The sequence below is a fragment of the Scyliorhinus canicula genome, chromosome 20 (genome assembly GCF_902713615.1).
Source record: "Scyliorhinus canicula chromosome 20, sScyCan1.1, whole genome shotgun sequence".
Taxonomy (NCBI): Eukaryota; Metazoa; Chordata; class Chondrichthyes; order Carcharhiniformes; family Scyliorhinidae; genus Scyliorhinus; species Scyliorhinus canicula.
The window spans coordinates 55,485,092-55,513,031 of record NC_052165.1 but is presented as its reverse complement, the minus strand read 5'-3'; the positions used below and the strand labels follow the sequence as shown (position 1 = coordinate 55,513,031).

Genomic DNA, 27,940 nt, shown 5'->3' with positions numbered 1-27,940 from the left:
TAGAAACGTAAGACACAAAAGTGGAAAGGAGAGGAAATGAGGGCCAGCAGCAATAGGGCCATGGTGCAAAGAAAAGTGTACAAAAAAAAACATAATGTTAAGTCAAGTCTAAAGGCACTGTATTTTAATGCAAGTAACATCCGCAATAAGGTAGATGAGCGAACAGAGCAAACTGATATAAACGGGTATGATATGATTACAATTACGGAGACATGGCTGCAGGGGACCAAGGCTGGCAACTGAATATCCATGGGTACTCGATGTTTAGGAAGGACAGGCAAAATGGGAAAATTGATGGGATGACATTGTCAATTCAGGATGGAATCAATGCAATAGTGAGAGCGGATATTGGCTCAAAATCTAGATGTAGAATCAGTCTGGGTGGACCTAAGAAACAACAAGGGGCAGAAAACATCAATGGTAGTTGTCTACAGGCCTCCAAACAGTAGTGCTAAGGGAGGGGATGACAGTAAACTGGAAATTAGGGATGCATGTAACAAGGTTGCTACAGTAATCATGGATGACTTTAATTTACATATAGATTAGGCAAATTGAATCAGCAACAATTTGTTTTTGAAAGATAATTTATTGAAGGTATATCCAAAACATATAGAGAATACAAAAACAGGAACAGTCGATAACACAAAATATCAACGAGCGCCCCATAACATATTAATAACAAATACATATAGATTTCATAGAATTTACAGTGCAGAAGGAGGCCATTCGGCCCATCGAGTCTGCACCGGCTCTTTTTGAAAGAGCACCCTACCCAAGCCCACACCTCCACCCTATCCCCATAACCCAGTAACCCCACCCACCACCAAGGGCAATTTAGCATGGCCAATCCACCTAACCTGCACATCTTTGGACTGTGGGAGGAAACTGGAGCACCCGGAGGAAATCCATGCACACACTGGGAGAATGTGCAGACTCCGCGCAGACAGTGACACAAGCCTGTCAATTGCTGAATTGCTGTGAAGCAATTGTGCTAACCACTATGCTTACCTTGCTGCCCAAATTTATATATTTGACATATATGTTAAATACTATTTAGTATTTTCTTATAAGAGAAAAAGGAGAAAAATGTTTTATTTATTCCTTAATAAAACAAAATATTGTACTTCCCTACCCCTTAACGGTCAAAGATTATTACTCCCTTCTCTTCCCCCGACGGTCTAATAGTTCTTGAAAAAAATCGATGAACAGCTTCCACCTCATGGAGAACCCCTCATCAGAACCCCGAATGGCAAACTTGATTCTCTCCAAATGAAGAAACTCAGCAAGGTCCCAAACCATGGCCCAGTGTTTGACGGTTCTGGACGCCAATTAAGCAAAGCAAAATTCTCCTTTGAGCGAGTGAGGAGGTGAAAGCCACGACATCAGCCCCCTTTCCCACCATGACGCCAGGATTCTCAGACACACCAAAGTTAGCTATTCATGGAGAATTAGTGGTCCCCACCCGAGACAATACATCCGTAAAACCCTTCCAAAACCTAACTAGTTTTGGACAGGACCAGAACATGTGGACATGGTTCGCAGGCGATCTGGCACATGTGCATTGATCAGCCACATCCGGGAAGAAACGGCTCAGCCTAGCTGGAGTCATATGTGCTCTGTGCGCAACCTTAAGCTGGATAAGACTGAGCCTTTGCACATGATGACGATGCATTATTCCTATGCAATGCCTGCCAAATCCAGCCTCGCGCCGTACCTCCCAAACCCTCCTCCCATTTCTGCCACATCGTCACCATCGAGACTTCCTCCCCACTAGTCAACTCAGCATATATATTGGAGGTCTTACTCACCCCAATATCATCATCCGAGAGGAGCATGTCCTGCAAACCCAAGGGTGGCAACATTGGGAACAGACCCAACTCTTTACTCAATAAAGCCCTTGTCTGGAGGTACCTAAACTCATTACTGCTGGGCATAGGGGCTGGTTTAGCACAGGGCTAAATTGCTGGCTTTGAAAGCTTACCAAGGCAGGCCCGCAACACGGTTCAATTCCCGTACTAACCTCCCTGAACAGCCACCAGAATGTGGCTATTAGGGGCTTTTCACAGTAACTTCATTTGAAGCCTACTTGTGACAATAAGCGATTTTCATTTCCATTTTCATTTTCATTCAATAGGCCTCCATCAGCTCAGTTAGGTCCGCAAACCTCCCACCTAAGAACAGGTCCCCAAAGCATTTGATCCCCAAATAGTCCCATTCCTTAAACCTGGCATCAAAGCCCATTGGGATGAATCTGTGGTTACCGCTAATCGGACCCTTCCTGTACATGCCCTCCGAGCCAAAACTACCAGTGGGTTTGATGAATACGTACCCAGCGAAAAATGAAGGGGAGCTGAAACCAATGCCCTTGAGGTGGTTCCTCTACACGAGGCATCTGCCACTCTGCACCATGCCGACCCTTTGTTCAACAACCATCTTTGGACCATAACGTTATCAGCAGCCCAGTAGTAATATTGAAAATTGGGAAGAGCCAGGCCATCCCCATGTCTACTCCTCTCCAGTCAAACTCTTTTAATACGGGGAACCGTCCCCGCCCACACAAAGCTCAAGACAAGCCTATTAATCTTTCTGAAGAAGGATTTGAACAGAAAGATTGGGAGGTTCTGAAATGCAAAATGAACCTCAGCAGGATTACCATCTTAATAGTCTGAACTCTACTGGACAGTGATAGAGGAAAACTGGCCCACCGTTTAAACTCCTCATTCAGCCTCTCTACTAAACATGGTAGATTGAGTTTGTGAAGCTGGACCCAATCCCGTGCTACCAGAATCCCCAAATAGCGAAAGCTCTTTCTAGCCAGGCGAAACAGGAGCCCACTCAAACATCCCTCCCGCCCTACGGAGCCAATCAAGAACATCTTAGTCTTTGCCGTATTTAGCTTGTATCCGGAGAAGGAGCTGAGTTCACTTAGAATTCCCAGGATCTTATCAATAGACTCTTAAGGGGCTGGAAGCATACAATGGAAGATCATCCGCATACAAAGAAAGCCGATGTTCCACCTTCACTCCTGTTTAATACTCCATCACTCTCCAGATGTCCGAAGAGCCATTGCCAAAGGCTCGATTGTTAGGGCAAACAACAAAGGAGAGAGTGGGAACCCCTGCCTCGTCCCGTGCAGCAGAGTAAAACACTCGGAACTAACCCCGTTAATGGGGATGCTTGCTTTCGGAGCTATATACAACAGCTTAACCCAGCCCACAAATCCCTGTCCGAACCCAAATCCCTCCAAAACGTCAAATAGGTATGCCCATTCCACTTGGCAGAATGCCATCACGCCATCTATTGAAAAATGAAATGAAATGAAAATCGCTTATTGTCATGAGTAGGCTTCAATGAAGTTACTGTGAAAAGCCCCTAGTCGCCACATTACGGCGCCTGTCCGGGGAGGCTGGTACAGCTTGACAGCACAACCTCTACCTCATTTCCTCCAGCGGGCATGATTACATCAAGCAACCTCCGAATATTGGTCACCAACGCTCTGCCTTTGTGAAGCCAGTTTGGTCCCCTCCAACCACTTCTGGTACACATCCCTCAATATGGGTTCTCAAGATCTTGGCCAGAAGCTTTGCATCTACATTCAGGAGGGAAATCGGATGGTAAGATCCGCACTGCTCAGGATCCTTGTCCTTGTTTTGGATAAGGTAGATGGCAGCCCGCGACAGCGTAGCGGGGAGCAAGCCCCTCCCCAGGGCCTCATTATACATTTATACCATCAACGGACCCAGAGGCGTACCAAAATGTTTATAGAATTAGGCTGGGAATCCGTCCGATCCCAGGTCCTTCACTGACTGCATTGAATTCACACACCCCAGCAGCCCTCGCAGACCTACTGGAGCCCCCAATCCTTCTGCCCTATCCTGACCCCCCCCCATCAGAAACTCCAACCCATCTACGAATCTACGTCTCAAGTTCGTCCCCCAATGATTAGTATAACCTTCGATAGAAGGACACAAAGATTTTTTTAAGCCCTGCTGGGTCTGTGGCCACCTCTTCTCCCTCCCCCTCTGCTTCTAAGTCTACCTATAACCCGAGCAGCCGTCTGCTTCCTTAGTTCCTTAGATGGGCGAGCATCCTACCAGGCTTTTCCCCATGTTCGGACAAGCTCTGCGCAGCTATTTCACCGCCTCATCCGAGGTGACCAAATGAAACTCCATCCAGGAATCTGCGATCAACAGCTAAGATTGCCTCCATCAAACTTGATTGCTCTTCTCGCTCCACCCTTGACCTATGCCCCTAGATTGAAATAAGTTCTCCCCTATCTGCATCCTTCAGTGCCTCCCACGACACCCCGGCGTAGACCTCACCAGTGTCTTTCTGGGTAATATAATTGCGAATGCCCTGTTCCAACATCTGGCATTATCCCTTATCCGCAAGGAGACCAACGTCTCATCTCCATTGGGGTCTAGAAGTGGATGTTTTTTCCGCTCGCAGGCCCACCCAATGAGGGGCGCGGTTGGACACCACAATCGTCACGTACTCTGTCCCTGCAACTCTAGGAATCGACGACTTCGGGAATAACGTTTGTGAACGTGTGAAAACGAGGAAAACTCCCTCACACTAGACTTCCCAAAGCGCCATGGATCTATGCCGCCAAGGAGCTCTATGAATTTTGAGTTTCCCAGCCATCGCTGATGTCCTCTCAGATCTAGGGCTTGATTAGTCTAACTCCGGGTCCAAGACTGTATTAAAGTTCACCCCTCCCCCTTCTCAGTCTTACCTGGTCTGCCACCTTCAAATGTGTGTCCTGGAGAAATATTGTCCAGTCTCGGCTCTTCAGATGAGCAAATATGTGCGACCTTTTAACAGGACAATTTGAGTCTCGAACATTCCAAGTTACCAATTGAGGGAGGGCGCAGCACCCACACCCCCCCGGATCCTCAAGCTGCACCTTATGGGGCCACCGCCAGACTTCCACTGCCATCGACTCCCACATTGCAGCACCTTGACAAAACCCAAACCATACCAGCCTCCCCGAACAGGAGCGGGAATGTGGCGACTAGGGGCTTTTCACATCAACTTCATTTGAAGCCTACTCGTGACAATAAGCAGTTTTCATTTTCATTTTTTCATTTTTCACCTTCAAGTTAAACCAAAAGAAAGAAATATACAAAACCTTACCTTCCTCAAACCATTTTGTCTCCCACATCTGTTTACTGGTTTTCACACCAGCTCCTCAAAACCAACAACGACCCTGAACCTGCCAAAACATCTATACCCGATCACAGACAAATAAAAAGGAAAGTTCCCGAGTTAGTAGATCTCTCCACTCCCAACATTCCCCCCCTCCATCCTCCCCAGTCCCACCTCATTAGAACGAAGAAGAAAACTGAAAGGAGAGTGATGGATAGAGGGACATAGTAACAGTATTAGATAACACATCTATCCACTCTATCTCATCCCTTTTTAAAACTGCTGGCAATCAGGGGAAGCTCTGCTTCTACCACTGCCAAACCGGTCCTCGTGTTCAGCGACTGACTGCTTCATTTTTTTGGAGCGAAGTGCCCTGGGATTCCAACCGCTGCTTAACCCTCCACTGCTGCTATTATCAGGTCAATGGTCCTTATCAGGTCTTCGGAGGTTTCTTCCTCTACTTTTGAAATTGAGTGGTTGAATTGCATTTGTTTATTGTCATGTGTACCGAGGTACAGTGAAAAGTATTTTTCTGCAAGCAGCTCAGCAGATCATTAAATACATGGAAAGAAAAGGGAATAAAAGAAAATACATAATAGGGCAACACATGGTGTACAATGTAACTACATAAGCACCGGCATCGGATGAAACATACAGGACTGTAGTGTTAATGAGGTCAGTTTAGGGGTCTGGTAACAGCGGGGAAGAAGCTGTCGTTGAGTCTCTTCGTGAGTGTTCAGCGAGTGGTTAAAAAGTCCACTAATTGGGCTGTAGACCATTGGTCCAGGAGCACAGGCTCGCCACCATTGTGCCTTCAACCGCACTCTCCAGGGTCTCATGGCCTCTCTGTTGCCTGTTTTTTCCACATCGTTATTTTTGGAAGAATACATGAAGGACCACTCTAGGTTTGCCGGCACCTTAACTGAGTTGAGCTCTGACTTCGGGATTCTAGTAAAAAGTCCAATCGGGATTTTGGGTTAGAAACAAATTTTCCGCGTGGAGCCACCAAGTCTACGACATTGCCGCCACCAGAAGTTGAATTGTCAACAATACTGTAACAGATAAATTCCTGGATTGTGAACGAGATAACTTTTTAGACCAGTATATATAGACCAGTATATGGAAACAATTAAAGTAGGAGTAGGCCAATCAGCCTTTCAAGCCCGAGGGCAGCAGGGTGGCACAGTGGTTAGCGTTGCTGCCCACGGCGCTGAGGACCCGGGTTCGAATCCTGGCCCTGGGTCACTATCCATGTGGAGTTTGCACATTCTCCCCGTGTCTGTGTGGGTTTAACCCCCACAACCCAAAGATGTGCAGGGTAGGTAGATTGGCCACTCTAAATTGCCCCTTAATTGGAAAAAATAATTGGGTACTCTAAATTTACAAAAAAAAAGCCTTTTCAAGCCCGCTCACCATTCAGTATGATCATGACTGATCCGCGATGTCAATGCCATAGTCCTGATTTCTCCCAATACCCCTTTATACCATTAAAATCTTTTGTAAAAATCTACCTTTCCCCCCCCCCCCCCAGTACATTTAGTGACAGCTTTCTGTGGGTGAGAATTCCATTGGTTTACCCTTTGAGCGAAGAAACTTTTCTTTATCTCACTCCTAAATGATGTACCCATTATCCTGAGACTGTGTAGCAGGTTCTAGATTCCCCAACCGGGGAAAACATCCTCCCTGCATCAACTCATGACGGTGGATAGGCAACGGCTAATATTTAAGGAACTAATGTATGTAGTGCAACAGTTATATATTCCTTTCTAGTGCAAAAAACACGAGAAGAAAATCGGCTCAACCGTGGTTCACAAAAGAAATTAAGGACAGTATTTGTTCCAAAAAGTATTCATATAGAGTTGCTAGAAAAAGCAGCAAGCCTGAGGATTGGGAGCATTTCAAAATTCAGCATAAGAGAACCTACAGATTGATTAAGAAGTTAAAAATAAGAGTACGAGAATGAACTTGCAAGTAACATAAAAGTGGTCTCTAAAACCACTGAGAAGGATGTAAAAAGGAAAAGGTGAGTGAAGACAAATGTAGGTCCCCTGCAGTGAGAACAGAAAAATTAATAACTGGGAGCAAAGAAATGGCAGAGCAAGTAAACAATTACATGGTGGAACAGGCAAATAACTTGCCAAAAATGCAAGGGGGTCCCCCTACCGTGCGTGCTGACCCCGTGCGCATTGCCCCCTGTTCCCCCTCCCGTGTGCGCCGCTCCCGGCAGTGCGCACTGCCCCTCCCCCTACCTCTTTTGACAGGTTGTGTATTTTGGTCTTCGGCCCCTGAACCTGGCAGATGGTCTGTCTTTGTCCTTTTCCTTCTCCACTGCGTGCAATCTCTCTTGGTGCCTCTCCTGGTGGGCAGTTTTTCTTAGAAATAACAGCTTTCCTCTCTACATTTTTCTAAACCCTTGTTTAGTTTCTAGAAATGTTTTAACGACATACTTTTCAAAACTGAAAACCAAGAGCGACAACCATTTAGGAATGAAATTGTTCGAAATGTGGTGCAAGTCATGAAGTAGAGAAATGTGATAAAGTTTTAGGCGTGGTACCTTTCGCAGAATTTGGTTAATTCTGATGAAAGCTGGAACCTAAAAATAATCAATAATTTATGATCTTCAGTTGCAAAGATATTTGTTGACACTTCAAAAAAAAAAACTATATGTAAAGATTTATCTAGCTGTTGTTTGTGATTTCCAGTGCTCACTCCGATGTTGCTTCTGGGATGAGTGATGGAAATGAAGGTCTGCCAGCAAGTGGGAGACATGAAGGAAGATCAGCAAAGCGGCATTATCGTAAATCTGTGAGGAGTCGTTCCCGTCATGAAAAATCAGCTAGACCAAAGCTACGAATTCTTAATGTAAGCATCCATTTACATAGTTATGTTGAAAATGAAGAATTTGGAGGTGTAGTTGAAAGGTGACATGAAATATGCAACACCAATGGCGCGATTCTCCGCTCCCCACGTCGGGTGGGAGAATCGCGGGAGGGCCACCTGACAAATTTCACGCTCCCCTGGCGCGATTCCCCCCCGCTTGGAAGAATCGCCGCTCGCCGTTTTTCACGGCGATTCTCCAACCCGGATGGGCCGAGTGGCCTGCCGTTCGCGGCCGTTTTACGACGGCGGCAAACACACCTGCTCACTGCCGTCATGAAACGGGAGTGAGAAGCCCGTTTGGGGCATGTAGGTGGCCCAGCAAGGAAAGAGCACCACAACTGTGCTCGGGAGGGGACAGGCCCGTGTTGGTGCCCACCGATCGTCGGGCCGGCGTCCAAATCGGACAAACTATTTCCCCTCTTCCGCCCTGCAAGAAATGGCGGCTGAGGGGAAAGACGGCCACCGCGCATGCGCGGCTGACATCATTAGGCGCGCCGGCCGCGTCATTCTTGGCTCGACGCCCCCGTGGCCGACAGTTACGGAGCGCCGCTCCTAACCCCGCCGGGAGGAGAGAATAGGGGGCGAGGAGCGGCCTCCGAGGTCGTCGTGAAACTCGGCCGAGTTCACGACGGCCCTCCCGATTTTTCCCGGGAGCGGAGAATTCCGCCCCAAATCTTTCAGCCTGTTTCTAAACTTTATTGGAGCTGAATACAGAATACTGTATTACACTTTATTTTTAGGTTTCAAACAAAGGAGACCGGGTTGTGGAATGCCAATTGGAAACGCACAATCGAAAAATGGTTACATTTAAATTTGACTTGGATGGTGATAATCCAGTAGAGATAGCAGTTATTATGGTGAGTAGAAACATTGAACATACTTGAGGATTTTTAAGTGTGCTGTTCAATAAATAGCTGATTTTGTGGTTGGTGGTCGGTTAAATTCACAAGAAAACTAAACCTAAACGTGTAATTTTTACTACATAGTACTAGAGATGAAGAGGTTGAATTTATGTGCAGAAGGGACTGTTCTCAGCAGGGAAGATTAAAAGGAGATTTGAACTGTTCCAGTGGCACATTTAAGCCATGAAAAAAGAACAAAAAACAAATAGTAACTTGCAAAATGGAAACAGATAAATGTTTAAGAGAAACAAAATCAATCACACAGGGGAATGAGCGAGAATGGAGCTAATTGGATTGCTTTACCAAAGACCTGCCTGGCATGGTGGGTTGAATGGCCTTCTGTGCTGTACCATTCCAGCTTATATAGAACCTCAGTATTAACTGAAATTAATATGTTCATGTTTTACCTTTGATTTGTCTTGTTTGCACTTCTGAAAGAGAACTGATTTTGATTGTGTACCCTAAAATGGAACTACAGAAATCCCTTTTTCACAAATATTTGTGCTCTGAACTACTAAGAGTGCAACATTGAATCATGCATGGGTTGTCAGAATCATCTGCAGTCTTCTCTGTAATATAGGTTCAAAACGAGTTTATCCTGGAGGCTGAGAGGGAATCGTTTATTGACCAAGTAAAGGAAATTATTGAGAAGGCTGATGAAATGCTGAGTGAAGATCCAAGTGGGGAGCCCGAAGGTGATCAAGGATTGGAGACTGTAAAAGCCCAGGTAGCTGCTTGCTTTAATCAAGCACAGGTATGCTGTGGATTGCTTTATTATTTAATGGAATGCACTCAAATAATTTTAACAGCCAATACTAACCTGTCAGTTGAGCTTCATCACTTGAGTTTCAAAACTTGGAATCCAGAAGACCATTTAGTTGAGTACTAAAATGCTGTGTTGATATTGATTTGACAATGAGTTGATTGTACCAGTCTGTCCAAATAAGCCAGAGGTATTTACATTCACACCAAATCCTTCACTGTGAGTCGACCTAGAACCATAGAATTTACCATGCAGAAGGATTGTAACTATTCGGCCCACTGAATCTACACCGGCCCTTGGAAAGAGCAACTTACTTCAGCCCACGCCTCCACTCTATCCCCATAACCCCACCGAACCTTTTGGACACTAAAGGGCAATTTCGCAAGGCCAATCCACCGAACCTGCACATCTTTGGACTGTGAGAGGAAACTCACGCAGACACGGGGAGAAAGTGCAAATGCCGCACAATCACCAGAGGCCGGAATTGAACCCGGATACTTGGAGCTGTGAGGCAGCAGTGCGAACCACTGTCCAACCATGCCACCCATGACTCCTGTTGTTAGAATCTACCTAAGAAGGACCGAACAAACATTTTTCTTTGGTTGTCCATAAATTATTTGTTCAGATTCCACAAACTGCAACTCAATGATAATAATAATAATTGCTTATTGTCACAAGAAAGCTTCAGTGCAGGTACTGTGAAAAGCCCCACTCATTTTCTCTCTGTCTGTCTGTCTGTCGATAGTGCCACAACCGTCCTCCCATCCCACTCTTAAACCTTTAAATCAGTTGAGCATTCTACTATCGTTTACTGTAGCTGGTGAACGATAGGTAAACTTGCCCTGCCTATTTGATTTCTATGACATTTTCTACTGGCGGTCAGAGGTTCGAATAGCACACTGCCCTTTACAGAGCATCCCTGCCCTGTGTGAACAGAATAAGCAACTGTGTATCTCTGTAACCTAGATTAAAGAATTGTTGATGAACAGTGCTGATCCTGAGTGAGATGTGTAAGTTTGAATAGTCAATTTATCAGGTACCGAAAACAAAATAGAGGTGGTTAAAAATTGGTTTAAAAGAGATGCAGTTTTTAAATCCAGTATTCTGTTTATAAAAAAATATCATGAAAACATTTTTTTTTAAGAGTACTCAATTCTGTTTTCCCCAATTAAGGGGCAATTTAGTGTGGCCATCCTGCATATCTTTGGGTCATGGGGGTGAGACCCATGCAAACACTGGGAGAATGTGCAAACTCCACACGGATAGTGACCCGGGGCCGGGATCGAACCAGGGTCCTCAATTCTATGAGGCAGCAGTGCTAACCACTGCGGCCTGAAAAAAAAGTGTTAAATCTGTGGGAAGAAACTTGGCACTTGTGAAAGTATGCTTTTGGTGCCACAGGGGTTGCTTTGCACTAATTAAGACTTACAATACTAGTAAAAGATTGAAATAGATGAGCCTCAATGTTCTGTGGCAAGGTATCTGCATCTATCATACACTGGCACGGTGATGCAATGGTTAGCACTGCTGCCTCACCGTGCCAGGGACCTGGGTTCGATTCCGGCCCGGGTGACTGTCTGTATGAAGTTTGCACGTTCTCCCAGTGACTGCGTGGGTTTCTTCGGTGCTCCGGTTTCCTCCCACAGTTCAAAGATGTGCAGGTTAGGTGGATTGTCCATGCTAAGTTGCCCCTTAATGTCCGAAGATGCGTAAAAAAAATAGAAAACAATGTGTAGGTGGGGTTGCAGAGATAGGGTGGGGGAGTCAACCTAGGTAGATGAGTGCAGACCTGATGGGCCGAATGGCCTCCTGCATTGTTGGGATTCTATGATTCTATTCTATGAAGTAAGTAACATTTATGACAATCAACTCATGTTGTGGACCAGAAGGTGGGCTGGCATTTTTGTGCAGTTTACTTGAGAAGCAGCACAGATTTAATAGAATTTACAGGGCAGAAGGAGGCCATTCGGCCTATCGAGTCTACACTGGCCCCTGAAAGAGAACACCTAAGCCTAAGCCCACACCATCACCTATTCCCGTAACCCAGCAATCCCTCTACAGAGCAATTTCGCGTGACCAATCCACCAAACCCACAATGGCCCTCCTATGGATGGAACTGATCTCTCTACACATCTTCTCTACTGTTGTAGCTCTACATTCAGTATGTATCACCCAATGTCCATGTCCATGTATTTACATTGTGATTTATTATATGTCCTATGTTTTTCATGTGTGGAACGATCTGCCTGGATGGTACGCAGAATAATGCCTTTCACTGTACCTTGGTACACGTGACAATAAATCTAAATCTAATCTAAATCTGAAGATGGATAAAGAACAAATTTTCAAGGACGTTACAAGTAGAAGAATTAGAGCTGTTTTCCTGGCCACTTTAATTATCACACTATAAGGGCAGCATGGTGGTGCAGTGGATAGTACTGTGGCCTCACGGCGCCGAGGTCCCAGGTGCGATCCCGGCTCTGGGTCACTGTCCGTGTGGCGTTTGCACATTCCCCCAGTGTTTGCGTGGGTTTCACCCCCACAACCCAAAGATGTGCAGGCTTGGTGGATTGGCCACACTAAATTGCCCCTTAATTGGAAAAAATGAATGGTACTCTAAATTTTAAAAAAAATCAGATGATAAATTGGAGTCATTACAGTATGAAAGGGTGAAGAGGAGGGAGAGTTTTTCCAGTGTGTTCACAAAAATTTTCTGTATCAGTATGTTTCCTGTACAATGGAGGCATTGCTGGATCTTGTTTTAGGGAATGTGGGGGTCTAGTGAATGGAGTGTCAATAAGGGAATATTTAAGGGACGGTGGTCATAGCCAACCTGTACCTTGTGATAGCATGGAAAAGGGCAAGGGCCATCCCAGAGTAAAAGTAATTAATTGAGGGACAGCTAAGTCATTGTGAAAGATGAGATAGTTGAGATGCTGGATGGGTCAAAAATTGATAAAGGGTATGTATTTGATAGGGTGGCTGTTCTTTAAATTGATAAGACACCAGGACTGGATGAGATGCATGTGAGGACACTGAGGGATGTAAGAGTGGAAATTATCTCATAATTTTCCAATTCTGAGATACAGGGTTGTTGTCAGAGGTCTGGGGTAGTTTCAAATATTAGACCATTGATCAAGAAAGGGTGTAAGGACGAACCCAGCAATTACAGATCAGCCAGATACCCTTGATGGTGGGAAAGTTATTCAAAACAATTCGGGACAAAATTAACACTTTTGTCACTTTGACAGGTGAATGGATTGAGGAAATCCAGCGTGGACTTTAGGGAAAATGTGTTTGTTTTTGTTTTTTTATACTCCCTTGAAATTTTTGATCTGTTAAGAGGGTTGATGAGGTAATGTGGTTCATGTGGTGTATGTCAACTTAAAAAGGCATTTGATAAAGTGCCATATATTAGGCATGTCAGTGAATTTAAAGTCCATGGAATTAAAGGGCCAGGAGCATCATGAGCACAGAGTTCGCTGAGTGATGGAACAGCGTGTTCGTGTTTTTTTGTGCTGGAGGAGGATAGATGGTTGATTTCCCTAGGGGTCAGTCAGTGTAAGGTCGACTGCGTTTCTTGATGTATTATATGTAGACAAGCTTATGGATTAGGCAGACAAATGGCAGATGAAATTTGATGCTGAGAAATGTAAATGATTCACTTTGGCAGGAAGAACAAGGAGAAGCAAAACAAAATGAAGGATACAATTCCAAAGTGGGTGCAGGAGCAGACGGACCTGGGTGTATATGTGCTCAAATCATTGAAGGTGATACGTCAGGTTGGGAAAGTGGTTAATAAAGCTTAAGGGGTCCTGCACTTTTTAAGTCGAGGCAGAATACAAAAGGCCGAAAGTTAGAAATCTGGAATATTGTGCCCAATTGTGGCACCACACTTTCGGAAGGATTTAAAAGCATAAGAAAAAGCTGGGGCTGTTGTTTTTGGAAAAGAGACCGTTAAGAGGACATTTGGTCAGTGTGTTTAAAATTGTTAGGTGTTTGGACAGAGTAGATAGGGAGGCACTGTCAAGTTAGCAGATGGGTCAAGAACTAGAGGACACTGATTTAACGTGATTGGCAAAGGAAGTAATGGCGAGATGAGGAGAAACATTTTTAAGCAGTGGGTGCTTAGGCTCTGGAACGCTGTACTGGAGAGTGTGACGCAGGCAGATTTAATCATAGCTTTCAAAAGAAAATCGGTCAGTGACCTGAAGAGGAAATATTTGTCAGGCAGTTGGTCAATTAAATGTGTTTGGCGATGGCAGGTGAGAGTTTAAACAGGGCAAATTAGCAAAGAAACCAATATTTAGAGATTTGTCAATTATTTTCCTTCCCTGAGATTTTTATATTAATTTAGATAATATAGGGACATTTACTTTTTAAGAATCCGTTATTTAAAGAAGATATTTGATTGAAGCATTTGTAGTTTGTACAGTTTTAACACTTTTAACATTTCTTAAACAACCGAGCGGGCAGGCACACGCAAAAAGCATAGACAAAAACATTCCCTACTACCCCCGCCCTATTTCCTAATTACCATTACCATGCCTCCCATTCCCCCCCCTTGCTGCTGATGTTCAATTTTCCTTGAAGAAGTCGACAAATGGCTGCCACCTCTGGGCGAACCCCTGAATTGAACCTCTCAAGGCGAACTTAATCTTTTCCAGACTGAGAAACCCTGCCATGTCGCAGACCCACACTCCTGACTTTGGAGGTTCCGAGTCCCTCCATCTCAGCAAAATCTGTCTCCGGGTCACCAGGGAGGAGAAGGCCAGAACATCGGCCTTGCTCCCCTGCCCTCCTGGATCTTCCGATACCCAAAATATTGCCAATTCTGGAGTCACCCTCCCTTCCAGGATCTCTGACATGACATCTGCAAATCCCTGCCAGAATCCCCTCAACTTCGGATACGCTCAAAACATATGTACATGATTCGCCTGGCTCCCCCCACAGCGTCCGCACCTATCCTCCACTTCCTCAAAAAACCTACTCATCCGGGCCACAGTCATATGAGCCCCATGGACCACCTTGAACTGATCAGACTGAGCCTGACACACGACGAGGATGAATTGACTCTCTTCAAGGCCTTTACCCATAGTCTGTCTTCCAACTTTCCTCCCATTTCCACCACCACTGGGCTTGTGGATTACCGAGCAGGCAAGAACAGCAGGGGTGCTGTTAATAAATCTTCCAAGCTTGTACCCTTACAGGATGCTGCTCCTACTCGCTCCCAAACTGACCCCCACCCCCACTACTGCACACTTCCTGACCATCTATATGTTTGGCCGCCCAGTAATAATTAATAAAACTTGAGAGGGCCAAGCCCCCCCCAACCCCGTTCCATTCACCCTCTGGGTTTTGCCAGCCCACACAAACACTGAGATTACTGCATTCATTTTCCTAAAAGAGACTTTTGGGACAAAAATCGTGAGACATTGAAAAAAGAACAGCAGCCTCGGGAGGACTGTCATCTTCACCGTTATACCCTCCCCGCTAGTGTCAGCGGGGGCATGTCCCACCTGCAGAAATCCCATTTAATCTAATCGACCGCTTTATCCAAATTTAACCTGTGGAGCTGTCCTCAATCCTTCGCCATCTGAATCCCCAGATACCTGAGCTCTTCCCCACCACTGTAAAAGGTAACTCCCACAGTCTCCTTTCCCCGTGACTGAATTGCAAATACCGCGCTCGTTTCCATATTTAGTTTGTACCCTGAAAACCGCCCAAATTCTTCCAGTGTCTCCATGATTCCGGCCACCCCCCAATGCGTCTGTAATATAAAGAAGCAAATCGTTTGCGTAGAGTGAGTCCCTATGCTCCAACCCCCTCTCACTAACCCCTGCCAGACATTCGATGCCCCAAGGGCCATTACCAAGGGCTCAAGAATCCTTTTTAAATGAACTGGACTACACTGTCAGCGACACAACACTTAGTTAACCGATTTTTATCACTATTTGAGGGTTTATACAGCAGGCTTGCTTTACAGAATAGTGGCTTGCAAAACTCTTTTGAAGCTGCTCTCCTGGCTCTGGCAGTGAGTGTATCCATTTTCATTATTGACTGTTTAAAACTTCAAACCTACTTCCAAAAGATTTTTCATATGTTGTATTAATATTGCAAATATTTTTTTATCACCCGGCAAATCGTTACAAGTTTGCTGAACATCAAATTCTATTCGATAACTGTGTGCTGGTGGTGGAGGGAGTGAATGTTTAGAGTGGTGGATGGGATGCAGATCAAACGGGGTGCCTTGTCTTGGATAGTGTCAACCTCCTCGAGAGTTTCTGGAGCTGCACTCATCTTGGCAGGTGGAGAGTATTCCATCACATTCCTGACTTGTGCCTTGTAGGTGGTGGGCAGTCTCTGGGGAGTCAGGAGGTGAGTTACTTGCCATAGAATTTGCAGCCTCTGACCTGCTCTTGCAGCCACAGTATTTATATGGCTGGTCCAAATAAGTTTCTGCCATTCTCTGCTTATGTTTTGGATAGTCAGAGGCTTTTCCCCAGGGTAGAGGGGTCAATTACTAGGGGGCATAGGTTTAAGGTGCGAGGGGCAAGGTTCAGAGTAGATGTACGAGGCAAGTTTTTTTACACCGAGGGTAGTGGGTGTCTGGAACTCGCTGCCGGAGGAGGTGGTGGAAGCAGGGACGATAGTGACATTTAAGGGGCATCTTGACAAATACATGAATAGGATGGGAGTAGAGGGATACGGACCCAGGAAGTGTAGAAGATTGTAGTTTAGTCGGGTAGCATGGTCGGCACGGGCTTGGAGGGCCGAAGGCCTGTTCCTGTGCTGTACTTTTCTTTGTTCTTATTGTCCTTACCACACCTTTGTGGTGTCATTAGTCCCGATAGATTGTTGGCCTCTTCTGCCCCATTGAGTCTGCAACTTGCCGATTTTTATCTGTTCGTCTCCATTACACCCCCCAGTTTCTGTTTTTCCACTGTCATCTTCCTCTGTCCTGCCTATAGGCATTAAAAGCATGTGCCTTGTGCAAAAGAGCATGATTAATGACTCCTCAAACAAATGCTATCTTACTGAAACATAATATATTTTCTGTTCAGAAAGCTGAGGGAAAGTACAAACAAGAAGAACCCCTACTATCCGCACCCATTCAGTTAGGTAAGTGGCATTGTTTGTTATTTGGAAGGATGTTTTCAAATATTAAATGAACTTGATAACTTTGCAGTAATTGTGTTTGTTAGTACTTTCAGGTGGACATAATCTTCCATCAACTGGCTGTTATCCTTTGTGACATTGCTGTTGGTGTAAAATAAAGTTTCCCAGTGGGTCAGAATTAAACTGCTTTCAAGAACATCACTACATACGTTAACTTCTATTTAAAAAAAAACACCTTGAAGATTAATCTTGTATTTGGACTCAAATAAGCATTATCAACTCACTGTTTATATGTCATTTTAGCTGTGGTGATATATTATTGCCATGATTACACCTCTTTATTTTACAATTCAAATATTTGGCAAAGTGAACCCTCTGCACATTTTGCTGCTAAGTTAACATACTTAACCAGTTTTTTCCCTTTCATTCTCTGTCCTATGTTTCTCTTTCCTTGCCCACCTCATCCACAAACGGTTATGGTGTGCAGCCATGGTTTACCATCAGATCAAAGCTGATATCAGCCAGAATCTCAATTATTCAAAAGAAAATTGCATCTTCATTGTTGCTGTTAATACTTAAGTAGTGGATAAAACACAGTCATGTATGTTTACTTTTTCACAACTTTGATGTCACAACAGAATGCTTAACGGTGATTGGAAGACGATGCAAGACTGATAAAAATCATCTTCCAGCAAAGCAAATGCTGTCAAAAAAAGATGAGGGCTAATGTAGAGCGATGGAATTATTCTGAAATTGCATGAATGTTTTGTGTATTGTTGATGTAGGTACACAGGCAGGCTCTGCAACGCAGGTTGTCCATTCTGCTGGAAGGAGGTTTATTGTGAGTCCTGTCCCTGAGAGCCGATTACGAGAACCAACTTTCAGTGTGGGTGTCACTTCAGTCAAAGAAATTCCAACAGGTAAGGTGTTTGAGATGTGGATTACATCTTTAATATTGCTTGATAAAATTACCTCAAATTATTTATGAGAAGTCACTACAGCAGTTCAGTTCAGCTTTAGCAAATGCAAAATTAACAATAATCTTTATGATTGTCACAAGTATGCTTACATTAACATTGCAATGAAGTTACTGTGAAAAGCCCCTAGTTGCTTCATTCCAAAGCCTGTTCGTGTACACAGAGGGAGAATTCAGAATGTCCAAATTACCTAACAGCACATCTTTCGGGATTTGTGGTAGGAGACAGGACCAAAACCCAGGCAGACACCGAGAGGACAAGCTGGGAATTAAACCTGGGACCAGGTTTAAACCTGTGCAGCAACTGTGCTAAGATATCTAAAGATCATGTATCATTTTCCTCTGAAGATAGATTTTGCAGAGGGGGTGCAGAGATCCATACAAGACTGTTAACTGCTTCCTAAACTTTCAATTCTTCTAAATTTCCCATTTGAGTTGAAGCTACCCCAATAATTACAGGAACTAACAAATACTGTGCATTGTCCATTGATGCAACGCAAAACAAGATCTCAGAAGAAAAGGCTGCTTTAAAAAAAAAGGTATCTGAGATAGACTACGTTTACTAGTCATGGAAGATTGTATGGGTTTCTTTGTTCAGACAAATGGATAGCATAAGTGATGTTCCATAAAAACAATACCTACAAATGGTACCGTCTTAATTTGGAGCTAGAGAAATCAATAATGAGCAAGAATTGAAAGGAATATTGAAGGAGACCATAAGACTTAGGAGCAGAATTAGGCCACTCGGCCCATTCATTCATGGCTAATAATTTCTCATCCCCATTCTCCTGCCTTCTCCCTATAACCCCTGATCCCCTTATTAATCAAGAACCTATCTGTCTCTGTCTTAAAGACACTCAGTGATTTGGCTTCCACAAACTTCTGAGGCAAAGTGTTCCACAGATTCACCACCCTCTGGCTGAAGAAATTCCTCCTCAATAGAAATCTAGCAATGGTAGTGATATAGGGTGAATGGCTGAGTAATAGGGTGAATGGCTGAGTATATGGGCCCTAAGAGTGAAATGCATGAGGATTGCTTCATGGCGGAGATTCAACTTTATGTTCTTTGGTGTATCTCCAATGTTTGGGAAAGAAAAGGCATTCACCAAGAAAATAATGGCTACCAATCTGATGGGAAGAAAACAATATTACATTTGTTGAAATGGAATGGGTTGCACTAGAAAAATGTAGTTGAAGATAATTGGAGCGGCGAGAATACAAAATCCCAAATGTGATGGATCTTAGGGTAGAAAGTATTCAACAGGTGAATTTAGATGCAGATAACTAGAGAGGTGTGCACGAAATAGAGAACAGTGGAAATGACTAAACTTGAGACCATAAATGGAAGCATTAGAAATAAAGTGTCAGAACTGGAAGTGCTTGTAGCAGAACGGGTTTATGATTTGGTGAGAATATCAGGACTAGATCCAGAGGATTCACTCGGGAATATAGTGGTCTAAAAAGCCAATAGACAGAAAAATAGCTAGTTTCTTTTTCTGCCAAGAACACCTTGGGAGTAAATGAAATGATTCTGTGGGAGGGCAAAGCTCTAAGTGCACTCTTCTGGTTGGCAATATCCAAAGTAATATACTGCAAGTTAACACTTTAAAAAAAAAATTCAGAGTACCCAATTATCATTTTCCAATAAAGGGGCAATTTATTGTGGCCAATCCCCCTACCCTGCACATCTTTGGGTTGTGGGGATGAAACCCACACAGACATGGGGGGAATGTGCAAACTCCACACTGACAATGACCCGGGGGTCGGGATCGAACCCGAGTCCTCGGCGCCGTCGGCAGCAGCATGGTAGCACAGTGGGTAGCACTGCTGCATCACAGCAATAGAGTCCCAGGTTCGATTCCCGGCCTTGGGTCACTGTGTGTGTGGAGTCTGCACATTCTCCCTGTGTCTGTGTGGGTTTCCTCCGAGTACCCCGGTTTCCTCCCACAAGTCCCGAAAGATGTGCTTTTCGGTAATTTGGACCGTCTGAATTCTCCCTCATTGTACCCAAACCGATGCTGGAATGTGGCAACTAGGGATTTTGCACAGTAACTTCATTGCAGTGTTTTTTTAAAATTTAAAGTACCCAATTCATTTTTTTCCAATTAAGGGGCAATTTAGTGTGGCCAATCCACCTATCCTGCACATCTTTGGGTTGTGGGGGCGAAACCCACGCAAACACGAGGAGACTGTGCAAACTTCACAGTGACCCAGAGCCGGGATCGAACCTGGGACCTTGGTGCCGTGAGACAGCAGTGCTAACCACTGCGCCACTGTGCTGCCCTCATTGCAGTGTTAATGTGAGCCTACTTGTGACAATTATAATCACTGCGCCATCGAGCCGCCCAAGGTTAACACAATGCAATCAGTTAAGCATGAGGAGCGACAATCTGCTCTGTGGAGAGAAAGGGAATGTTATGGAGTAAAGATTGAAATAATAATTTTATCAATCAAATATATATTGAGAATACCTAGTGGATTTGGAATTGCAGTTAGTAAATACAGTGTGTGATTGCTTTATGAGACAGGGCATCAAAAAGCCATGTCAGTCTCAATTTGACTTGGTGTTTGTTGATAACCCAGACAAAGTACTTGAACTGGAAGTCATTGCAATTGACTGCAATGTTGTCATTTCGGGATAGCAGCCATGGAATGATATGACCTGGGAGTCAGAAATACCAAAGGCCAGGGATTAAGTGGGCTAAATTTAAAGAAGGAAGGATACATAAATTAGTGGATCCATAGACTCCGTACAGTGCAGAACTAGGCCATTTGGCCCATCTAGTCCGCACCAACCCTGATAGAGGACCTGAACTCGGCCCACGCCCCCGAACTGCCTTTGTAACCTCAGCTAACCTGCACATCTTTTGACACTTGGGGGCAATTTAACATGGCCCTAACCTGCACATCTTTGGATATGGGGAACCTGTTTAGTATCACTTCAATAAAAGAAAAGAATACTTGAAAAAAAATAATGCTGTCCGTTCAAGATACATATCGAGCTAAAATTATTGTGATCAAACTAAATGGCGCAGTGGTAAGCACTGCTCCCTCACAGATCCAGGGTCCCGGGTCAATACCGACATCGAATGACTGTCTGTGTGGAGTTTTCACTTTCTGTGTGGGTTTCCTCCTGCAGTCCAAGGATGTGCAGGTTAGGTGGATTGGCCATGTTAAATTGCCCTTGAGTGTTCAAAAGATTAGATAGGATTATAGGGATAGGTTGGAGGTGTAGGCTTAAGTAGGGTGCTCTTTCCAAGAGCCAGTGCAGACTCGATGAGTTGAATGGCCTCCTTCTGCACTGTAAATTCTATGATTCTATGACCTTGAGTGGAGAGATGAAGTAGAAAATTACCTCTATATCCTGAGGGGAGAAAGACATTCACTGGGATAAGTGTAGGATCACATATAAACGTTTCAAGTGTGACCAAAGAGGTGGAGCGAATGATAAAGCAGAAGAAAAAATGTCTTCAGTTTCACTGAGGAAGAGTTCAAGATTACAACTATACTTGTGTGAAGACTTTCCTGACATTGCCCTTGAATGACCTACTTTAAAATCTGTGCATCGTTTATCTGGTCGAGAGGAAATGCTTTATTTCCATCTACCCAATCAACTTATTTAGTCCTCTTTAACATCTCATTAGATCATCCCTTAATCGTCTATATTTCAGACTGCAAGTCTAATCTAGACAACTCCAATCTAGACAACTTCTAATTTACTTTTTTCGTCACAGTATAAGACTGCTGAATCTGCACTGCATCCCCTCCGAGACCAATCTATCATTTTCTAGGTGTGGTGTCCAGAACTGAATACAGTAGTGCATATAAACTTTGAAAAGATGTTTAACCAATTACCACATAATAGACTAGTTAGTAAAACTTAAACCCATGGATATAAAATTGGCTATGGAACAGAAAGCAGAAAACAATGTTGTGTGGTTGGTTGTTTTTCAGACCGGGAAAGGTATGCCGTGGTGTTCAGCAGGCATCAGTATTTTTTGATAGGACCTGAACTTGAGTTTACAGGGCAGAATGGTATTTCATAGTTGCAGATGATGAGAAATTTGAAAATGTAGTGGCCAATTAAATTAATCTTAATTATTGTCACAAGTAGGCTTACATTAACACTGCAGTGAAGTTACTGTGAAAGTCCCGTAGTCGCCATATTCCGGCACCTGTTCGGGTACACGGGGAGAATTCAGAATGTCCAATTCACCGAACAGCACGTCTTTCGGGACTTGTGGGAGGAAACGGGAGCACCCGGAGGTAACCCATGCAGACATGGGGAGACTTCACACAAACGGTGACCCAAGCGGGAATCGAGCCTGGGACCCTGGCACTGTGAAGCAACGGTGCTAACCATTGTGCCACTGTGCCACCCATATAATAATAAGACAAAGACTGGTGAAATGGACAGGCACATAGTAAAGTGGGGGCAATTTGACAAGAAAATATTCAATGAATGGCACCACACTGGAAAGTCGTGAGGAACAAAGAGACCGTGGCATGTTTGTAAATAGGTCTCTGAAGGCAGAAGGGCAGGTTAATAGGGTGGTGAAAAAGGCATATGGTACACTTGCCGTTATCAATCGTGGCAGAGATCACAAAATCAAAGAAGTCATGTTGGAGTTATATAGAACATTGGGGAGGCCACATCTGGAGTACTGTGAAGTTCTGGTCGCCACATTATAGGAAGGATGTGATTGCACTGGAGTGGTGCCTGGGATGGAACACTTATGTTATGAAGAGAGGTTGGATTGGCTTGAGTTGTTTTCACTGGAGGATACCTGATCAGGGGTGACCTGATCGAGATATACAAGATTGAGTGGCGTGGATAGGAAACAGCTGTTCTGCTTAGTTGGAGTCGGTTATGAGGGGACACAAATTCAAGGTGAGGGGATCAGGGGTGGGGGGAGGGAGGTTCGGGGGAATTTGAGGAAATGTTTTTTTACCCAAAGGGTGGTGACAGCCTGGAACGTACTGCCTGGGAGGGTGGTAGGCGGGTTGCCTCACATCCTTTAACAAGTACCTGGATAAGCACTTGGGCACGTTTTAACATTCGAGGTTATGGACCAAGTGCTGGCAAAAGGAATTAGGATTAGCAGATCAGCTGCCTTTCATGCGGTGGTGTAGACTCGATGGGCCGAAGGGCCTTTTCTGCACTGCATTTTTCTGTGATTCTGGTTCTATGATTCTGTAAATGAAATGCATCAGCAAAGTGATACTTTCTGGCAGGAAAAATGGGCGGTAATATGAACTAAATGGTACGGTTTTTAAAAAGGGCAGAGGAACAGAGACCTATGTATTGATGTACACAGATCTTTGAAGGCGAGAGGTAAAATTTAGAAGGCTATTGAAAGAACAGATGGAATCCTTGGCTTTATTAATGGAGGAATAACATGCATAAGCATGGCAGTTGAGCTAAACTTTATCAATCACGTTAAAGACGCGCTCAGAAAATTCGACCACATAAGGCATGATTTGCCTTAAGAAGCAATAGTGCACAGTGGATAGAAGTGACCAGTGTTATTTAATTTTTAAAAAATATTATTTTTAGGATTATCTGTTTACGTGCTGTATATTAAATATCATGCCAGGAAATTATTTCAAAGTGCCATTCATTTTAATGAAGATCTTTTTGTTCTTTTTCAGTTTCCCATGGTCATAATCTAAATCTTTCGCACTCGGCTTCGTCAGTGAGTTTGCAGCAAGCTTTTTCAGATTTAAAGCACAAATCGTTTCAGGAAGGTCCGAATACTGCTCCTCCAGTCTTCAATCAAACTATGGCACCGTTTACTATGGTACATCCAGAAATGACCAGTATTGGGCAAGGAATTCATACACAAACGGCGGTGTCATCCTCAGCACCAGCTAGTCTCATAACAGCTAGTTCTGCATCTCAAGCCATGATGCAGAGTATTCAATCGCAACAAATCGAGCTGTTAAATAATGAATCCATGACTGGTGTAATTATCCCAAGTTCCATACTGCTGCCTGCAAACTCACAACCAGCTCGGCAGTGTGTTAATGGTTCTGTTGCCAATGTTAATGTTCCAAATTGTGTGTCTCTACCTTGGACCTCCCAGTCAAGTCAGCAACTAATTACTGGCCCTGTCACAATTGTTTCTGTTGCAAGCTCAATATCACCACCATTGACATCACATGCGGTTCAAGGTTCGATTGAAGGAGCTGCAATTGGTATAGCACCTTCAAATTCTGCTTCCCCATCTTCCAATGAAGCTGTGATTTTGCAAACCCCTCAACAGCTTAATGGGGGAACTGTAGGCAGCTTGGCAGAATCGTCTGCTTCACTGAGCTTGTTTCAGGGCCCGAAAGAGAATTTGCATAGTGTAACCCAAGCAGAAACCCAGCCGGTGGGTGGTAATGGTATGACACTGGCAGTTTCCGCATCACCACCATTATTACAACCTGTTTGTGGCACTCAGACTCCTGTGGTTCAAACCATTACTGCACAAAATGCCATCTTACCTCAGACAGTGGGTATTTCTGTGCCCCTGGTAACCCAGGTCTCTACACCTGGCACAGGACCTGCGCATCTTGTTTGCAGTATCCCTTCTGTTCAGCAAACACCGATTCACAATCGGCCTCAAACAGCTTTTCTTCCAAATCAACCCCATGTTCATTGCTCTGAAGTGGACATAGATTTGAACACCAAAGGAACTGGCATTGATGATATCAAGACTTTGGATGAAAAGCTTCGATCGTTGTTCAGTGAACATGGTGCTGCAGGCTGTGCTCACATTTCAGCGTCTTCAGAGATGGCTTTGGTTGCAGAATCTACCACAGTTGATAGTTTGCTCATTTCAGGAAAAACATCTGCTGTCCCAGGGACTTCAACGGTTACTGTTGCATCTTACCCAGCAACTGCCACAGGGTCTGTCGTACCTCCTTCCAGTCTACCTCTTGGCCCTACAGGACTTCCTTTAACTGTCCAGCAACCTTTGACTCCTGCCGGTTATGCAGTATCCTTGACCAGTGTTGTCCCAACTGCAGGACGGCCAGGGACACCACCATCAAAACCACCACTTGGCAGATTACCAGTAAGTTAATCAGTTGTTTATGAATGCATAATTTAACTGTTGAAGTAGGAGAATGCAAAACCAGAAAACTGCTTGTATAACAGTTCAGTTTCTTCTGGATGTGAATTAGACTACAGTGCTAGTTCAAATTGCACCGAATCGCCTTGTTTGTTTGATTTATTTTCTGTTCTCCCCTCCTTATTTCACCTTGTTCAATTACATTCACGTATGCATTTTCCATTGTGTCGTAGCATTTTGTAACACAAGATGGCCTGAATTCCCTTTGTGATGTCTCTGCTGTTGATGCCTTTAAACTGACTGATAGGAAATGTATTAGAAGCACGGATTTCTCATTGTCTGGTCTTCATTCACCGATTTCCTTGATAAACCATTCCTTCATCAAATCCCTTCTGCAAATTAAACTTCTTGTGCTCAAGTGTGTTTTGATCAAGGTGACTTTTTGCATGAGTTATTAATCTTGATCAAGACCAATTAAACCACTCTTGATGCCACACACCTGTAGAAGTTCACAACGTGATGAAAGATTATTTTACCATGAATGGAGTTTTAATTAAGTACAGAAAATATTTAGTAATTTATCAACTGTGTAGATTAGCATATATTTTGTGAAATTTTTGTTTTGCTTATTTAAATTTGTTTTATTTGAATATTAATTTTATTATAGAATGTTAAATTCTTTCTGTAAATTGGAATATGCTGCTTTATATGATATAAATTGAGAATATCTTTCGAAGACCTCTATTTGCTAAGCCATTCACTCTAAGCCTTGGTTGATGCAACTGCTCTTCCCATTCATTACTTGTAGGTGCAACAGCTAAGCACGGAAGGTCTTGATCAACAATTAAAACAGGCTCTCACTCCACCCACTGAGCAGTTGCCACCTTTTCCAGGACCTTCACTAACCCAGGTGCAATAATATTACCCAGTGTGCTCTTTTGTGAATTCATTACTCTGTGCCATGGTCACTGCATGTGATTCATTTCTTCATTGCAAATTATCTGATGCATGTTCTGTATCTTGCTTATTAACATTTTCATTGTAAATTAATTCATCATTATATGGAGTACAAACTAAACCTCTCAATGTGCAACACACAAGGGTTGGATACATTACTCCTTTGTTTATTCCTCATGTTCACCAGATATTGCTCAACATAAGACAGATGCATCCATGTATAAGCAAATGTTCTATTTCAATGAACATTTCTAATCACAGAATGCCCTTTAACATGCATGCAGTAGTCAGTGGTTTGGGAGTGCTCAATTAGTGATGGTATAGGTTATTTGCAGCTAGAGAAATTAAGCATGGTTCAGTATTGTTAACTCATCCAATAACAAGTGTTGAAAATGATTCCATGCTGCTGAGATAGTTTATGAAGGAAGCATCAAAGCTACTGTTATTTTCAAAACTCATCCATGCCATGTAAATTCTGCAGAAAATATTCTGGTGTGCACAAATTGGAGGACAGTTCTGGATGTGACAGAAACATCTTCCAAAAGAGTATTGTGTTACATTACTTCTCTTGGCAGTGTTCCAATACGATCTCATGACATAGGAGCCAAGTGACCATGCCAATTTATAGATTTTTTTTTAAACTACAGGTTCCATCCTGTAAAATAGACTTTATTGCCTGAATTGATTTATAATGTATTTCCATACCTCCTCCATAATTGTGTCCATTCATTCATCTGTACACTTTTTAGCTTCCATTGCAGATCTGAGATCGCTACATCTTTTCTTCCTTTTATTTTGCCCATTCGCAAATCCTGCTGTTCTTCATTTAGGCATGACCCCATTTATGCACCTCTCTCGGCTATTTTGCCTACCCTGATCCCCACTCTAACACGTTGTTAAGTTCTTGCTCTCCCAAAGTTGAATTGTCTCTTTGAAAAGCTAACTTTTATTCATCCTCTTCCATTCTCCAATGACTCTAATTGACATCTAGCATTGGTTCTGTGACAGCAGCAGTCCCAATTTCTCAATTCCAAATGATCACTGACCATCTTGCCAAAGTTGCTCCTCCTCTTCAACCACCTTCCTATTCTTTTTGCACTGGCATACATTCTGCATCCAGAATGCTTATTTATTGTAAATGAGGTTCATGAAACCCAACAATATGAATAATATTAATGACCAAATAGGCCTCAGGCAAAAACTCATTCACAGTCTCATGTTTCTACATTAGCCCTGCTTTACTGTGGTCTATTCGCTTGGCACTTTCTTTCTCATTCTCTTGAACATTTCGCCCTTTACCATCTTGCACGTTTAATTTAAAATCCTTGTTGTTTAAAGAACAAAACATAGATTTGAATCATGCCTTTTCACAGTGACTAGATGTCCCAAAGATCTTCACAGTAAATTAAGTAATTTTGAAATATAGTCACTGTTGTAGAAAGCTTGGCAGACGATTTAATCTTGTCAGAAGCAAGATCACTCAAATAGCAATATGATAATGACCAGAAGTTTTTAGCGACAATTGAGGGATAAATATAAACTGAGTCACTGGGCAAGACCCTGCTCTTCTTTGAAATACTGCCAATGATTTTTAATGTTTGCCTGAGAGGACATTTGCTACCTTGGTTTAACTCGGTTGGCGAGCGAAGACAGCAATGTGGGTTCAATTCCCGTACCAACTGAGGTTATTCATGAAGGCCCCACCTTGTCAACTTTGCTCCTCGACTAGGTGTCCTTGGGTTAAATCACCACCAGTCACCCCTCCTCCTCAAAGGGGAAAGCATCCTATGGTCATCTGGACTATGGCAACTTTACCTGCCTAACCAGAATGGTAGTAAGCAAATTAGATTGTGCCCAGTCTTCTAGAAATTCATGTTTTTAGTGCTACTTTTTGTTTTGCTGTTGGTTTTTCTAACTGCTCTCTTACATCTTCCATTCCTGCAACATCACAAAATACCAGGCAAAAAATGGAGATCAGTTGTAGAGTTGTCTCAACTGCATTCTCCCCTTTCTTTTAATGCAGGGCCCAAACATTCCCAGCTTCCCATTCGCCTCCGCTTTCAACACTTCCCACAATCTCCTTAAGGGTTCATCTCATTTTGTGAAATCAACCTGTTGCTGCCTCAATGTCATTCCT

The 27,940-nt window shown here is 43.6% G+C and overlaps 1 protein-coding gene across 1 annotated transcript in view; it reads left to right on the top strand.

Annotated features, from left to right (window-relative positions):
- The window catches only part of LOC119955257 (serine/threonine-protein kinase WNK1-like), a 220,866-nt gene that overhangs the window by 151,800 nt on the left and 41,126 nt on the right, over window positions 1-27,940 (top strand). Inside the window, 7 exon segments of the mRNA XM_038781307.1 lie at window positions 7,851-8,010; window positions 8,769-8,885; window positions 9,511-9,684; window positions 16,758-16,815; window positions 17,598-17,732; window positions 23,441-24,849; window positions 25,655-25,756. Of these exon segments, the coding sequence (XP_038637235.1) occupies window positions 7,851-8,010; window positions 8,769-8,885; window positions 9,511-9,684; window positions 16,758-16,815; window positions 17,598-17,732; window positions 23,441-24,849; window positions 25,655-25,756 (2,155 nt within the window).